Source organism: Austrofundulus limnaeus, unplaced genomic scaffold (genome assembly GCF_001266775.1).
Source record: "Austrofundulus limnaeus strain Quisiro unplaced genomic scaffold, Austrofundulus_limnaeus-1.0 Scaffold10, whole genome shotgun sequence".
NCBI lineage: Eukaryota > Metazoa > Chordata > Actinopteri > Cyprinodontiformes > Rivulidae > Austrofundulus > Austrofundulus limnaeus.
In genome coordinates, this window is record NW_013952412.1 from 2428216 (window position 1) to 2444983 (window position 16768).

Sequence of the window (16768 nt, forward strand, 5' to 3'; positions counted from 1 at the left end):
GTTGGAATTATCAAAGGTTTTTGACACCTGAGAGACTCCTTTGCATTTGGAAGCGGGGGGTGGGGGTGTGGGGAGGACCAGGGAGGATGATTCAACCACTAGATGTCGCTGAAAACAACAAATCCTACACACTGTGCCTTTAAAGTAAAACCATTAAGAGTTCTCCAGAACGACTTGCAAACTTCTTTGGACTTGGTTGGTTTTTCACCACTTTGTTCCTGATTGTGGCAACATGTTGTACGATTTGTGCTTAAAAATGTACAAGTGGACAGTTGAGACAAAAAGAAAATTAAAACCACCTCTCCACAGTAGACGGATGATTCTAATCATGCCTTTAGTTCTCTGAAATTCCTTTAACTTTATCACAAAAATTGATCCCCAGGAGAAAAATCACCTTACACAACTGCTGATGAATACTGTTTAATGTCCATAACACACCAATCAGTCTTTAAAAGCCATCTCATCTCAGCCTTTGATATTTTTAAGAAACTCCAGCCACAAAGGAGGGGTTATTTCCAGATAGGCTGCAGCCTGAATGGAAACAACAGATACTCCTGCAGAAGATCGTAGCTGCAGTGCATCACATAAACAAACTAAACTAAAGTCTGAACTCTGTTTGGAAACAAAGTTCAGTTTTGTWGCTACTTGAAATAATAATGAAGTGACATTACAGCATCCCTGAAACATGAACCACAGCACCACCTACTGGGCTAACAGGAAAATCATGACAGACTTCAGAGTTTGAATTAAATTTTCAGCTCTTTCATTTTGTTGGAGATGAAATCCTGTCGATCTGTAGGAACGTCTGTGTTTTGTTTTGCTTCTAGGTTCAACTAAAGGAATAAGAGTAAACTGTGCGAGTGTGACAGCCTGCTGCTGCTGAGCATTAAGTGTTTTTGCATCAGTCTGTATTAAAGCTGCTGGTTGAGCCCAGATGAACCTATTTCTGCTGAAACTGGAAATCTTTTACAACCTTCTGTTTAACTAATAATTCATCTTTACATGGTCATTCATTAACTACAGTGAGCTGTTAAGTCTGTGGGGAAAAAAAGAACTTCAAAGATGAAAATCATTTTCGTGGACTAAAGATTTGAGTAAAACTAAAATTTGTTTCTTTTAGTTGCAAACATGTCATAAAATGAAGTGTGTTTTATAATGGGTTCTGTTTGTTTTTCTTTTACTATTAGGAAGTAAAATCCACCAATGACAACACTTACACCTGGTTACTTTTACGGTCTCGTACCTGATCGTAGTTGTCCTGGCCGTGAAAAAAYGGCTCTTTCAGAAAGATCATGCTGGCCAACATGCATCCTAAACTCCACATGTCCAAACTATAATCGTACATCTGCAAACAGAAACAAACACCATGAAGGATTTCAGAGAGCATAGCGCCTGGTGGGGAGCTGTGCTGTGGTCTAAATAAATCTACCTGATAGTCCACGAGCAGCTCAGGGCCTTTGAAATAACGAGAGGCCACCCTCACGTTGTATTCCTGAGCAGGATGGTAAAATTCAGCCAAACCCCAGTCTATGAGACGAAGCTGTGACATGGAAACAACAAAACACACGTTGTTATAAATAAAGCAAAACACTGAACCTCAAGTGGCTAAAACTTTTTTTGGCAACTCAAATTAAAGGAGTATTAAGCAAAGTTAACTACTTTGATCTTTATATTATGTTGTATCATTCTTTGATTAAAAACATAGTGTTGCTTTGACCCATTCATGTTTGACAAATCCTTGACTCTCCTGTGGTAGTCATGTGGAGCTACCTAAACAAGTGTTAGTACAAAGCTCCTCCCTGTAGTTCAGTCTGCAGCTGTCCTCCGCCCCACAGAGAACCCCTCCCCCAAATCATTGTTTGAAACCGTGCTGAAGTGGGAGTGTCGGAAACGGTAGGAGGTTCTTAAAGTCTAATTTATTTGGATTAGGGTTGAACGATATCAGCATTAACATCCATATCGACCCGATAAGTAAAACCGACACTGATTTCCCACTTGTTGCCGTTTGTGTTTCTGTTTCAGGAGGGGAGACGGTTGGTCGAGTGGTATCTGTTTGATCATGATGGTGACGCTGCACAGCCAGGAATAACTGAAGCAGAGAGCCATGTCATATAAATAATTAGTGTGTAATATTGGTAAATATAGGATAAAGCAATATTAATACTGGATATCAATATTGGCTGAAATGTTCATATCGGTGCATCACTAATTTTGATATCTACAGCATTTTCATAACAACCAAAGGCAACATCTGGATTGTGGTACAGAACTGAATTCTATCCCTGAAAAATACATAATACCTCCCTGTGAAAACAGATTTTATTCTCTTTTGTTGCATTTAACCATTTTATAAACAAAAGACATAAAATTTGGCTCAAAGCAAAACAGATGTTTAAATGTATTTTAACCTTTATTTAACCAGACAAATCTCGCTGAGATCACAGATCTGTTTCTGAGGCAGGCCTGGGCCTAATTATTACTCATGTTTTTGGGACCGGAAGACTCAGAGAAAACTAATGCAAACATGATAAGAACATGTAAACTCCATGCAGAAACACTTCTGACCCAACCTGGGGCTTGAACCCAGAGTATTCTTGCTGTGAGGCAACAGCGCTAACCACTAAACCACCAGGCTGCCAAACTGAACTAGAATTAGATCCACAGAGGGTAATCTGTCACAAATAAGTTTGACTCTTAAAATTAATTCCATGTTTCTGAAACATTTTCTTTTCTAAATGTTTTGTGGTAAATAAAATATGTTCCCTGTTAAATTATATAACAAAAAGCACCTGCTTCATTCCTGATCTGAAACTAACGCCAGGTTCACAAGGTAAGACAATTAGGCAGATTTTTGGCCCCATTTTGGTGATTATCATGATGACTAAAGATCATTTTAGTAGATACTGCTGTCATGTGTGGTGTTCAGAGGGATCTAGATCTCTAGACCTAGACCTCTAGATCAGTAGGACAGTTTCTTTCTCTTTTTTTTTTGTTGTTCTGACATGTTTTGTATTCTTTTTCTGCTTGCAGAATCATTTACTTGATTTTACATTACTGTATGTTTTATGTTGTGCAGCACTTCGGCAGCCATTGGCTGTGTAAAGTGCTATACAAATAAGGTTGTGATTGATCTAGTCAGCTCATAAGGATGTCGGGACCCCTCTGACCTCATATCAAGATATTCAACATGCTGGATTGTCTTGGCCCAATGTCCCAGCGTGTGTGTGGTGTTGCCCCGAAGACAAACAACAGCCTGTTGAATGTGACGTATAGCCAATCAGAAAGTGGGGTGATGGAAACACGGAGGGGAATCTAAAGCTGAAAGACAAGGGGTCGGATTTATAAAGCTTGCGTACGCACAAAAGGAGCCAGAAACTTGCGTACGCCACTTTTCACACTAAGGTTGTGATTTATAAAATCCAAACTTGATGTGAAAATGTGCGGCCCCTCAGCCAGCTCTGACCCATGCGTACGCTCATTTTGGAGACAGGAAGCTGCGACACAGATGGTGAAGTGAGGAAATTGCATCAAGACCACTGTCTGATATTTAATTTCACTTCATAATCAGACTTGAGGCCCCCACATACTCGGGCGTACCGTTGCTTCATCCTCGTCTGCCACTTTTGTTTACTCTGAACTCACGTTTGATCTCAAGAGGTCTCCCAAGACTTCATGAGTGAAATCTGTTGCTGTGGTGTGTTGTCTTTGCTGTGTGGCTGTACAACACACACGGTAGGACCAAACCTGTTATATCTATGACTTTCTGTGTGGGGCCTCCCAGTCTTTGAAAATCAGCTGATAAATGTAAAATCTTGCCATGTGAACCAGGCATTAGGTTCACCCATTTGTGTTAAAAAGCCCCAACATGGTGTAAATGTGTCAATGATTTACGTCATTTCATAATGTTTACGTTAAACAAACAAACAAACAAACAACAATAAGACTAATTAGTACCTTCCTCAGCTGGTGGTCGATCATCACGTTGTGGGGCTTCACGTCTCTGTGCATGATGCCCATACTGTGACAGTAGTCCAGAGCCTTGAAGAAAACAAACAGACTTCAGCAGCAAATATGTTTCAAAAATGCACAGATTACTGAGTTTTTAACTTCTAAAGCTGCAGCTGACGGCATAACACACAGTTCTGAGTTTTAAAGGTTTACAATGATTTCTCCTGCTGGACATCATCTGGCTCTTCAAGAAAAATATGTTTTTTTGTTTTGTTTTGTCCTTCCATTTCGTCTTACTGGAAAAAAAGTTACTCGCTACCATACCAAAATGTGTTATATTCTGTATTCTCTCACTTCATTAGCTGAAAACGATGTTTGTAGATGAAATGTAATTAACACCACACAGTAATACATCTGCAACAAACATGGATGTGCCCCCAAATATTTGTCCCCMCGGAGACTCTGCAGCCTGAACCACCATAATTAATATGATCAGACTTGTTCCTCATTGTTATGGCTGAGAACTTGCAGCTTTTTTAATATTTCTCATAAAGAGGAGGGAGCAGGAGGAGTATCTTACTGGCCTGCATTTTTAAGGCAGTCTCCAAAATGTCTGGGAAACTTTGTAGGAGTTCTCAATTTTATCACAAGCCATAAGGTTTAAAACAGAGAATGAGAGTCGGTGTGTGTTATCATGTGTTCTGTCTGTGTAAACAAATGCTGGTTATGTTCTGACGTAAAAGGTAACACCTCCAAGAGGCTAAAAAGTTGAATCTTTATTATAGAAGTGGAGAAGAAGCTTTAGAAGTGCTTGTGTGCAGTCTCTCCTTAGATCARCTGGGACAGACTGGGCTGTTTAGTTTTGGTTTCACATTAGATGAAGGTCATTTTACTCTGAGGCCTGCTGACTGGAGCTGATCGGAGTGAGAGACTGGAATAAAGTTTTTTTAGAAGAGATTGAGCTGGTTTCTGATCTATTATTCAGACTTCCATTTAGAATTTTGTTGACTTTAATTTCACAACTTCAGAAGTGATACACACACACACAGACATATTACCTAGTGTAAACACAGAGTGCTGCATGTGAACTCTTCTGTGCACGCTGGTTAATTCAGGACCGTGGACAGTTCACACTGGAGCCTAAAGCCTACAACCCCCGCCAAAAACTATGGAATCACCAGTGTTGGATGAGCACTCATTCAGACATTTCATTCTGTAAAACAAACTCAGATCAAAAACATGATACAATAATAAGGTCATTCCAAAGTGCAACTTGTTGGCTTTCAGGAACATTCAAATAAATGAAGAGAAAACATTGTGGAAGTCAGTGAATGTTACTTTTATTGACGAACAGGGAAAAAATATGGAATCACTCAATTCTGAGGAAAAAAAGTATGGAATCACTCAAATTGGAGGTAGAAAATAAGGACACTCCCAGTCAATTTCCTTTCCCTAAATGGACACCTGCCTCAGATTAGATCTGCTCGTTAGTCTGCAGTTAAAACCACCTGCAGTCATGACACCTTGGAGGGCTGCTGGGCGAAGTGGAGTGGCAAGAACCATGGCTCCAACAAGAGAAATGTCTCTTGAAACAAAAGAGGATTGTGAAACTTCTTGAAGAAGGTTAACTCTTCACACATGGTTGCTAAAGATGTGGGCTGTTCACAGTCAGCTGTATCCAAGATATGGACCAAATACAAACAGCATGGAATGGTTGTTAAAGCCAAGTGTACTGGTAGACCAAGAAAGACATCAAAGCGTCAAGACAAACAACTTAAGGCCATTTGTCTTGAAAACCGAAAAAGTACAACTAAACAGATGAAGCATAAATGGGAGGAAGCTGGAGCCAATGTATGTGACCGAACCGTAAGAAATCGCCTAAAGGAAATGGGATTTCAATACAGGAAAGCTAAAAGAAAACCATCATTGACACCTAAACAAAAAAAAACAAGACTGCAATGGGCTAAGGAGAGTCAATCATGGACTGTGGATGACTGGATGGAAGTTATTTCAGTGATGACTGAAGAATCTGCATTGGACAAGGTGATGGGGCTGCATGTCAGGCAAAGGCACTGGRGAGATGACTGTGGTTCATTCTTTTATCAATGCACAAGTTTACATTGACATTTTGGACAGTTTTCTCATCCCTTCAATTGAACAGATGTTTGGAGGTGATGATATAATTTTCCAAGATGACAATGCATCGTGCCATAGGACAAAAATAGTGAAGGCATTCCTTGGAGAAAGACACATTCAGTCGATGTCATGGCCTGCAAATAGTCCAGATCTCAACCCAATTGAAAACCTGTGGTGGAAATTGAAAAAAATGGTCCACAAGAAGGCTCCGACCTGCAAAGCTGATCTGGCAACTGCTATCAAAGAGAGTTGGCACCAAATTGATGAAGAATACTGTTTGTCACTCATCAAATCTATGCCTCAGAGACTGCAAGCCGTTAAAAAAGCCAAAGGTGGTGCAACTAAATACTAGTGATGTATTTTGAATGGTCTTTTGTTTATCTGTTTTTCATGATTCCATACTTTTTTCCTTAGAATTGAGTGATTCCATATTTTTTCCCCTGTGCTTGGTCAATAAAAGTACATTCACTGACTTCCACAATGTTTTCTCTTCATTTCTTTGAGTGTTCCTGAAAGCCAACAAGTTGCACTTTGGAATGACCTTATTATTATATCATGTTTTTGATCTGAGTTTGTTTTACAAAATGAAATATCTGAATGAGTGCTCATCCAAGACTGGTGATTCCATACATTTTGCCAGGGGTTGTACTTCACACTCCCTCTGAACTGCAGGAATCAGCTCGGATTGTCGCAGTTTCATGATGAAAGTGAGATCAGTGTGCTCTTAGCGCTGACTCAGCCGCCCCTTTTGGCATAACCCGCAACTGGTTGTGTGATTGGTCAGAAGTTCGTGGGAGTGTTTGTTCGTGCTCAAAGCGCTCGGACGCATGAATAAAGGTAAAACAGACGTTATGAATTTTCTTGAGAAAAAATAGCAAAAATATATAATTTTGAGTATTTACTTCAAATGCACAGTCCACACAAAAAATACAAGAAATTATGAGGTTATTTTTGTTACTTTATTTAGTTAGTCTTCTACAAAAACCACTGGAAACATATTTACCAGTGTTCTGCTTCAAAAACTACCAACAAACATTATAGAAAAATATCATTTCTGTATTTTTGGTGAGGACTGTTGGCTACATGTGACATAAACAACTCAAAATAGTTATTTTTCCTTTGGAAAAACACTGGAAAATATATTTATTGGTAGTTTTTGGAAAACCACCAATAAATATTATATAATAATAACTACCAATGTAATATTTTTGGAACCCAGTAAACTCATCTACTGGGCTATCATGAAGGTGCCCAGGGAGCAGCTGGAGGTCCACAGAGGGGAGATGTAAGTCTTGTGGGCATATTTTATTTCTTTAATTTTTGCCATTTTTGTTTATAGTTATTTTTCCTTTTTTATTATTTTTTAGTGGGGGGTGGGGTCGTATTTTCAGGATTGGTTCCCTACAATATCTGTTTTTCTTGTAGTTAAAACATATTTAATTTAAAGGGTTCTGATTGGTAAGCCGCCCTGCCTGCCTATAATAGGGCAGCTCTTTTTCCACTCTTCCCTTCCCTGCTCTTTTCTTGTTGTTGTTGCTGATTAYACTCAGCTGGCTGCAGGTGAGTCTGCTGTATGCTGTGGGCCTCTGCCTCAGCCCACCTCAGCCTGCCATGTGTTTTGAGTTTTGTTGATTCTTAGTTCTTGTAGTTTTTGGCCTGGTGGGACCGGTCATCTTCTTTTCATGAGTCTGTTTTTTTTATTGGTAGGTTCTTTTGGGGGTTTTGTTAGTTTAGTTGGTGTGGCTGAGGCTTTGATGGCCCTGTATAGGGTTGGCCCACTGCCACAACTGTAGTTCTGTTTTTAGTTAGTGTGGGACCATGAAGATAAAAGTCCTTAATTTTTCTTCTTTTTTGCAGGAATGTTTTGTTTCCTTTTCTTTTCCAGCAAGTTGTTTTTTAGAAGACAAGACAGCATATTTAATAAAACAAAGATTGAACTTGAATTCTGTTTTTGTGTCCTTCTTAAATGTGTTGTGAACCTTCTGTCTTTTTACGGGCCATACATGTGCTCATGTCTGAGGACTCAAACCTGCAACCTCCTGATCACAAGCTTGTCTTCTCTAAGCTCTGCACCACCACACCCTCACCATGCAGGGCTGTTTGAGGGTCCACAGATGACGTCTTTCAGTCTGGTCTGCGGCTCACAGAGATTTCTCCAAATTTGTCACATTTTTTGAMAATATTACAAAATGTAGATGATTCAAAATCTTCCCAATGTTCTACTGAGCAACATTATTCTCTATTTTTAAATAGGTGCTTTTGCAAACTGATGAATCTCTGCCCATTTTCAGTCTCTTTTATACCCAGTCTTCTGACACTTTGCCAAATAACCAAACACTCCTCCAGCGGTTTGTAACACTTACTTTTTACAGCCTTTTACTGCCCCGTCCCAACCTTTTGAAAAGTGCTGCTTCCACAGAATTCAAAACTTCATTTCCACTTAAAATTTGCACATTTTCTTAGTTTGAACATGTGATGTTTACTCTGATCCACTCTAAGTAAAACAGGGATTATGAGATCTGCAAATCAATGTATTCTGTTTTTATGTACATTTCACATAATGTCCAACCTTTTTAGGAACTACAGTTGTACATATTGTCTTGCCTAATCTGTTTTCTTGGAATAAAAACTACTGTATTTATTCATGTATAATACTAGAAATTTAACCCTAAAAATTAGGGATGTCCCGATACCACTTTTTCACTTCCGATACGATACCGATATTACAACTTTGAGAAATGTCCGATACCGATATTGACCGATACCGATATTGACCCGTTACTGTAACAGTGCAAGTCACACACTTTTACCTGTTTTGTACTGTAAAATCTTAGAAAAATCTTGATCAGATCAAACAGTGAAAAAGAGTAGGTATGAGAAAAACTGACCCATTTATTTTAAACCAATGGATGACATACATTTTACACTGAAGAACATTATACAATTTAATAAATAAAATAAATTACAATACCCTGAAAAAATAAAATAAAAACAAAATGTACTTTTACAGTGTAAAATAATTCAAAATCACTCCAGTTATTTTTTTTTACCATCTGTCAGCCTTGTGCTGCTTTATGGTGGGGATAACTGAAGGTGGGGACAAAACAAAACCCCACATTATTGTCTGTTCAAAGTTAAGAGTCCACAGCTCCAGTTTTACTGATTGTAACTAAAACAACGTGATCATTGCACTTAATCTTCACTCAAGTGTGTAAACAGATTAAACATCACTCTAATAACAAGAGCAAAAAATAAATAATAAGAATTAGTTATTTAAATTGATAGCTACCTTTCTTAGTGCTAAATTTCCACTTTCTATAGTCTGAGCATCATGTGGAGATCAGCTTCTCTCTCCTGTAGGGAGCAGTTTTTATCACTGCTCTCGTCATGTCGCGCTTAAATTTCAAAACAAAAGCTGCGCTCTCCTTTCTTCTGTCCATCAAGAGCTAATCCATGGATGTCAAAACAAGCGTGCTGTCCTCGCTTCTGCCCGCTTAGAATCACCGACCGGACCAGAGAGGAGGTTCCGAAACAGCGCGGCTGTGTGCGGTCACTGGACCGAGGCTGAACCGAGCCGAACCGCAAAGCTGCTGCCAGGGTGGAGAGTAGTTGTCGCTCCGGTTTAAAACGTTCACGGTTCTGTGTTTCCCCTCGGAAAACTTGTGCATGACAACTTTACACTTAGCTGCAACTCTGTTTCTGATGAAAATAAAAAGTTCTGCTGCCGACATTCTTGCTAACTTGTTAGCGCTGCTGTTGTTATGATCACGTGAGTGCTACAAGCAGGATCCAAGCGCTGCTGGATAGAAACACTGGAGCGGAGTCAGTGAACTGCTGGAACGGACTGCTAATATCGGAGCGCTTTTATCGGACATTTTTTATGCAGGCCGATAAAATCCGATACTCGTTTTTTGGCTGATATCGGACCGATATCCGATATCGATATCGGATCGGGACACCCCTACTAAAAATCATCCATAAAGTTGAGGGGTTGGGGGGAAATAGTATTATAAACGGCTTATTGATGATTAGAACTTTAATGCTTTTTAACCTCAAGCCCCAAGGGGTTTTCTTGATGTTTTTGCTCGAAATACCATGCTGAAATGTAACTGAGTGTATCTCAGAATTTACAAACTCTACTAAAATAATGTTGGTATCAAAATAAAGCTAAAACTTCGGAGATTTCATCAGAAGTGTAAGTATTAAAACAGTTGCTGTGGTCTTAAGAGATATTGAGGGTGAATTTTTTTTTTACATTTTTTTCCATTAGACAGTATATAACCCATTTAAAAACTATAATGAAGTAGGATAAAAGCTCTTGGAAACCATAAATCCACTTGTGGACATTATCTGTGCAAAGATTCATGCTGCTAAAATCAACTGGAATAAAGTTACAGAGGTTTTAGTAAAGAAATTATTTTGTGTTTTGTTATTCTGCACAGGACAGACCATGATAGTACCATCAATAAATGTTAGTAAATGCTAAGGTTTTATTTGCAAAAGTTATTTATTTTTTCTTACCTGACTGAAAAGACTTCTTCCCATTCCTTTTCAAATAAGTTAATTTTGTTATCACTTTTTATCATTTTTTGTTTTGTTTTGTACACATGTTTGAAATAAACTAAACTAAAAAAAGTAAAAGACGTTATTGAATGTTTGTTCTTTTGAACAATTATCCAAACATTTATTTGTCACCATACATATTTTATAAAATAATGACAAATTATATTTGACTTCAGTTGGATCATATTCACTCAAAATCAAGTAAAAAAAACTTTCAACACAATTTATTGCATACTTTTGTATCTGCTTTGACTTGCTTTAAAAATAAATGTCTTTTTTTTCCTTTACAGATTTGCTTGAATTTATTTACAGATTTGGAACAATCCCATTTTGTACGGTTTGTTTTCTTTCTCATTCAACTGCCTGTCATTTGAACTGTGTTTGGTGAATGTAAATATAGTCTCCATGAGGTTTTAGCCAAGATTTTTAGCTTTCTATTGATACCAAACATGTCCAGGTTCAACTGACAGAGGTTAACAGAAGCTAAAAGATATGGAAAATGGGAAATACTGTTTTGCTCCTGGTACTGGGAGCATGGGGCTCAAGAGGTCAAGCTCAAAAATAATGATCGTATTATACATGAATAAATACTGTAATAAAGTCTTACCTTAAGGAGCTCATACATGTAGTAACGGATATCGTAGTCTGTCAGCTTCTGGTAAAGCTCCTGTGGACCAAAGAAAAGAGCCTCATAAATTAAAGGTTTGGAGGAGGCACATGATGTCAGAGGCTGCTCCACATGTAAAACATCAACTGGAAGGTTATATTTGTGATTATTAACGGACATGGATGGTAGTCTGCAGCCAAACTCAAGTACCTTAAAATCTGTGTTATTGATGTACTCAAAGACAAGCGCTGGTGTTCTGGACTGTAAAGAGAGGACAACACACAGCTTCACTGACAACAGCAGCAGGTACGTGGAGATCATTAGCATGACCAGATTAACATGGCTGACACGCAGACATGCAGCACACGGACACTTCACACTCACCACTGGGTCTTTGACTGTGTCAATCAGGCGGATTATGTTGGTTCCACCTCGCAGGTTTTCAAGAATTTTTATTTCCCGTTTGATCTTCTTCTTCTTGACGGGCTGAGGATGAAAACACACTCAGTCAGCAGCTAAAAAGGAAAAATGAAGACGGGTTGTTTCCAACACAGCGCTGGTGAGGTAAATTACCTTTAGGATTTTCACCACAACTTTCTCATTGTTTGTAACATTTATGGCCTCAAAAACTTCACTGTACTTCCCTCTGCCCAGTTTGCGCACCAGCTGATAGTTGTCTTGATTGCTGAAGAGTAAAAACATTTAGGAGTCAATAACAGGCTGATTCTGACTACRGTAAAGTTAAGACTCTGTACCTCCAGTTTGGCACATGCGTGTCGTAGTCCCAGTACTCTCTGTTCTTCTGTGTGTTGACGTCGGTGTACACCCGAGCTTTGCTGCTGGCCGGCGAGGATCCGGGCATGGTGAGCTTTGACGCTTCCCCTTCTGCTGAATACTTGTTCGCTCGATACTGGAAGGCAGCACAGCGGCTGTGCAGAGTTTGCGGCTCTAAGATCCCTGCGCTGTGCTTACCATTGGCCTTGGCTTGTGCTCTCTGATTCAAGGCGCTGATCCGGTCCGAAGAGGCTGCTGTGCAGACTGACAGAGCTACGATTATGGAATGAGTGAAGCCCCTGAGACAGATGTTGGGTAAGATGGGATGAAGAACCGCCAGCTGCAACAAGACAGAGGAGTCAAATCTGAGAGGTAATATTTGTGTCTGACCCGGCAGCAACTAGCAATTCATCAGCAAGTAAATGTGTGTGACTGTTGGCGATGAAGAGAAAAGCACATTTTCTGTTGCATTCTCACTGAATTCTGAGTATGCAGCTGGGAGAGCAGCAAAACGTGTGGCTACATTTCTGTGCGGCCTGTTTTAGAAAAACGTTACCTATTTTTATGTGCATGACTTGAAACTGTGTTCTAGGTCATGCACGTTATTTTGTTACTCACCTCCACACACTGTCCCCACCATGGCCAATTTTGAACCCAACTCAGCTGCTAACCCATGGTTATAATTTAATCTAATGAAGTACACTATTCCAAAAAAGATAGGCAGATTTGGACCAGTGTTTTAAAGAACTATTATTTACCATTAGTGTGGCTTTTAGACCTGAACTTTTAGGGCTGTAGCCTTGGGTGTTTTCAGTTCCAGGTCATGCTACTTTTTCCTATTGTGCCTTTTACACTTAGAATTAAATTCTGAGTAACTTATGCCCCTTTTCCACTAGTGCCACTTAGTGTAGTGTCGGTACGGTTCCAAGCCATTTCCATTAGACCAGATCCATGGAACCGGCACTTTTTTAGTACCTACTTCATTGTGGTTCCAACCGGCCCCAGCTGACACCAAAATGCGACGTCAGAACACTGTTCATCACCGATTGGCTAAATTTTTGCAAATGTTTAAAATTTCAAAAGTTTGCCCATTAATTTTTTTCAAAATACTTAAAAACCACCTCCACCAACCGCCCAAAACACACCCATTGGAACCGGACTGGAGCATCAGTGGAAAACCAACCGGTCCGAACCGTACCTACACAGACCGTTCCGACACTGCACCATGGAAAAGGGGCATTACATGACCTCTCACTTCTCATTTCATTTAAAAAGCACCTAAAAATTGGCTTTTAGAAAGCCATAAGTGTCAACACTGATTATATGCAAATGTGTGTGGATTTTATGTTTGGTATGTTTTTAAGGTGCTTCTTAAGACCCATTTTTATCCTATGGCATTTAAGTTTATTTAAGTTTATTTATTTAATTGTTATTTATTTCATAAAGGTTTTTTAATTAGAAATGATGCATTTATTGACTTCTGTACAGAACTTTGGTGTGGCTTCAACTGTTTTAAAAGTGCTTTATAAATACACCTGACATTGTTTTATGCATTTCTTATTCAGTAATGTTCTTATGTGGTTTTTATCCTTGTTTTTTTTATTGTTTAAACATCAACCTGCTCTAATAGGACTTGAGGTGGAAATTAGCCACCTAGCTTTAATCTCATGTATTTACATATAACGTATTGTCCCATTTTTAAAAATAAACTTTAACTAAAAGGATTTACTTCAACAACTCTGTGACCATTTAAATAAATAAATAAATAAATAAATAAATAAATAAATAAATAAATAACTTCAAATTTTTCAAGCACACAAACTGTGAGCCTCTACAACTCATGAGGTAACTGAGAACTACTACCCTCTGAGTCACAAGCAGCACAGTGAGATACTGTCTTTACTTTAGTCATTTGTACTATAGTAATACTAGGCTCAAAATGAGCTGGAACAGAGTGTAAACAAGATGAACTGATTGTAAAAAAAATTGTAGTGTAATAAAACCAAAACAACTTTTTCCTATGAGATATTTTGTAAGAAACATTTTAAAGATAATAATAAAGGAATTTTTAGTGCAGTGTTATAGTTAAATGATCTTTTTATTCTAAAAACAGTGGAGGGGGGAAACTGCAGCTACTAAAGGGCTATTTACTATTTGTGCAAACTGAAACAAACAAAAAAAGAAAGAAACTCAGACATTTCCAGAATTATATATTTTGTAGAAATCTCTATGTAACCATATTTTGAGAGTTGTTATCCTTCTTTATCATGGTTTCTCTAACCAATCTCTAATTTGTTTCCTACCAACCTACATTTTTAAGTTCAAACATTTACTGTGTAAACTTCTCTTAAATGATTGTCAATGCATGTTAATAAATTCTGATTCTGTCCCCTTTTTTCAAATAGGTTGTAGTACTAGATACTGTAGTTTACACAAATCCAGTAATAAATATCAAATTTAAAACGTTACAAAAAAAACTTAATAAATTACATACATGTTGACTGCATTACCTTCTCCAAGTGGCTGGTTATTAATCTATAAAGATTAATCAGTGTTATAAATCAGTTGTTTCCAAACTTTTTGTCTTCTGACCCACAAAATATCCATGGCAAAATCTTGTGACCCAAAATATTACTGGTCTGAGTACACGGCTTTCGTTAATAACCCTAAAAACACAGGCTTTCTGACAATCTAAACAGCTTGTATACAAATATAAATACTTATTTTTACTTATTTTGTGTTTTTGTAATAATTATAGGGAAAAATATTACATCAGCAATTATTTTATTACCCTTTATATTGATTTCTGGAGATTATCCAAGGTRCTTCATGACCCATAATTGGGTCCCAAGCCCAACTTTGGGAACCAAAGTGCAGTGGTTCCCAAACTTTTCAGCTTTTGACCAAATAACAGTAGCAGAGACCTGTGCCCCCAGCTATTTTTGGATGATAAACATTTGTATCAGGTCAACAAAACATGGGCATAGTAACAATATTTTTATACTATATTTATCCATTTTAAATATACTAACCTCACTCCTTTGTAACAACTATGGCAAAAACTCAGAAAACATTTTCAGGACCCCACCTTGATGTTTTGGGACCCCACTTTGGGTCGAGACCCCAACTTTGGGAAGCACTGCACATTAATGGGACACATCAGAGGTTCAGTGTCTCGCCAAGCTGATATGCTTTATATATAATTTACATAAAAAACACAAAATATGACAGATTGTCTTAAAACTCAGAGAATGAATACAGCTTGGAAATCCAACGTGTTTATTTATTTATTTATTTTTTTTTTTCATTTTTATCATTTTGTCTAGAACTGGAAAATAAATCTAAATCCCAACATTAAAACTCCATATGATCCCTGCTAGTTTGTGTCTAAAGCTATTCTAGTTTTAAACAAAGATATTAATGTATGTACTATATGTATGTACTGTATGTACTATATGTATGTACTATATGTACTATATGTATGTTCTGTACGTACTATATGTATGTTCTGTACGTACTGTATGTATTAATATCCTCAGACTGGAGCTGTTCTCCAGCAGGCCTGTTTAAATTCGTCGTAGTGTTTTGGTCCTGAAACGGTGAAAGCAGTTCTTCAACATACCTGAACGCTAAACTCGGTGTAAAACCAGTTAAATCTCCCAGTTAACCTGAGAGACTAGTAGTGTAGCTCTGTCACCAGATTAACTAGCATCATCTCTGATCAAATCAACGGTGGCTAACGATGCTAACCAGCAACAGAAACCCGGCTGGTTCAAACTAATCAAATGATCGATTCTGGCACTAAATTGTAGGATCACAAAGACATTTACCATCTGAATTTGTATTTCTGTGCACATCAAACACAAACAAACCGCAGAATATTTTTTGAGCGGCGTCATTTCTGAGGCTAAAAGTTAGCCGGCTAACCTCGTCGTCGGTAGTTTGAGGCGCAGAAAACGTCACCGGCGGTCGTCTGCTCGCGGCTTTAATTGATGTCCGAGGCGTGTCGCGAGCCCAGCACGTGCCAGGTGATCGATAATATCACTGATTTATTGAGTGTGGCGGAGATGGGTGGTGGTGGTGGCGGAGTAACATCCAGCAGCTCTGCAGTAAATATCACCCGGAAGTTAACCGAGCCGCACTTCCATCAGCCCACAATGGGTTAAAAAAAAACATTTAATGTTAAAATAATAAACTAATTACACTGCCGCATCTAACTGCATCCTTTTAAACTGTTTATAATATATACATGTTGTTTTAGACTGATAAAGCACACTAAAAATTAAATGCATTTATTAAACAAAAAAAAGTTGTGAAAATGATAAAATATCATACAAAAGCCATCATCCATCCAGTTTCTTTTATCTGCTTTTTGTTTCCGGGTCAAGAGGTGTCTGCTGCCCTGCAGGAGTCACTGTGGGGTCAAATTAAAGTCCTTCATCAGCATCAAACCTATTAACCAAATGAACTTTGACTTTATGTAGAAACCCAAAACACWCTATATTAGACAAAGTAATTTAATCAAACAGTTTGAAGATGGGGGATAATAGCAGTCTGTTGAATTTGACAGCAGTAAAATGAACTGGAGCAAGTCTTTTTAGCCTGTGGTTTCCTTTTACAAATAAAATATTTTAACTTTTTCTTTTCTCTGTTTTCATTTTGWTTTACTGAAATGGCCTGTTCTGGTCTTAGTTCAAATCGACAAAGTTTTTAATATTTGTGCCACATGTGTTTTAAATG

At 38.2% G+C, this 16768-nt stretch overlaps 1 protein-coding gene across 1 annotated transcript in view; it reads right to left on the reverse strand.

Annotated features, from left to right (window-relative positions):
• LOC106513121 (casein kinase II subunit alpha') overlaps positions 1–16166 on the reverse strand; it is a 21449-nt gene extending 5283 nt beyond the window's left edge. Inside the window, exons 1-9 of the mRNA XM_014001801.1 lie at positions 15956–16166; positions 12010–12368; positions 11828–11939; positions 11639–11740; positions 11465–11515; positions 11255–11314; positions 3955–4038; positions 1430–1540; positions 1244–1345 (exon numbers count right to left, since the gene is read on the reverse strand). Of these exons, the coding sequence (XP_013857255.1) occupies positions 1244–1345; positions 1430–1540; positions 3955–4038; positions 11255–11314; positions 11465–11515; positions 11639–11740; positions 11828–11939; positions 12010–12116 (729 nt within the window). The 5' untranslated portion in view covers positions 12117–12368; positions 15956–16166. The remainder of the gene's footprint in view (positions 1–1243; positions 1346–1429; positions 1541–3954; positions 4039–11254; positions 11315–11464; positions 11516–11638; positions 11741–11827; positions 11940–12009; positions 12369–15955) is intronic.
• Between the last annotated feature and the right edge of the window lie 602 nt (positions 16167–16768).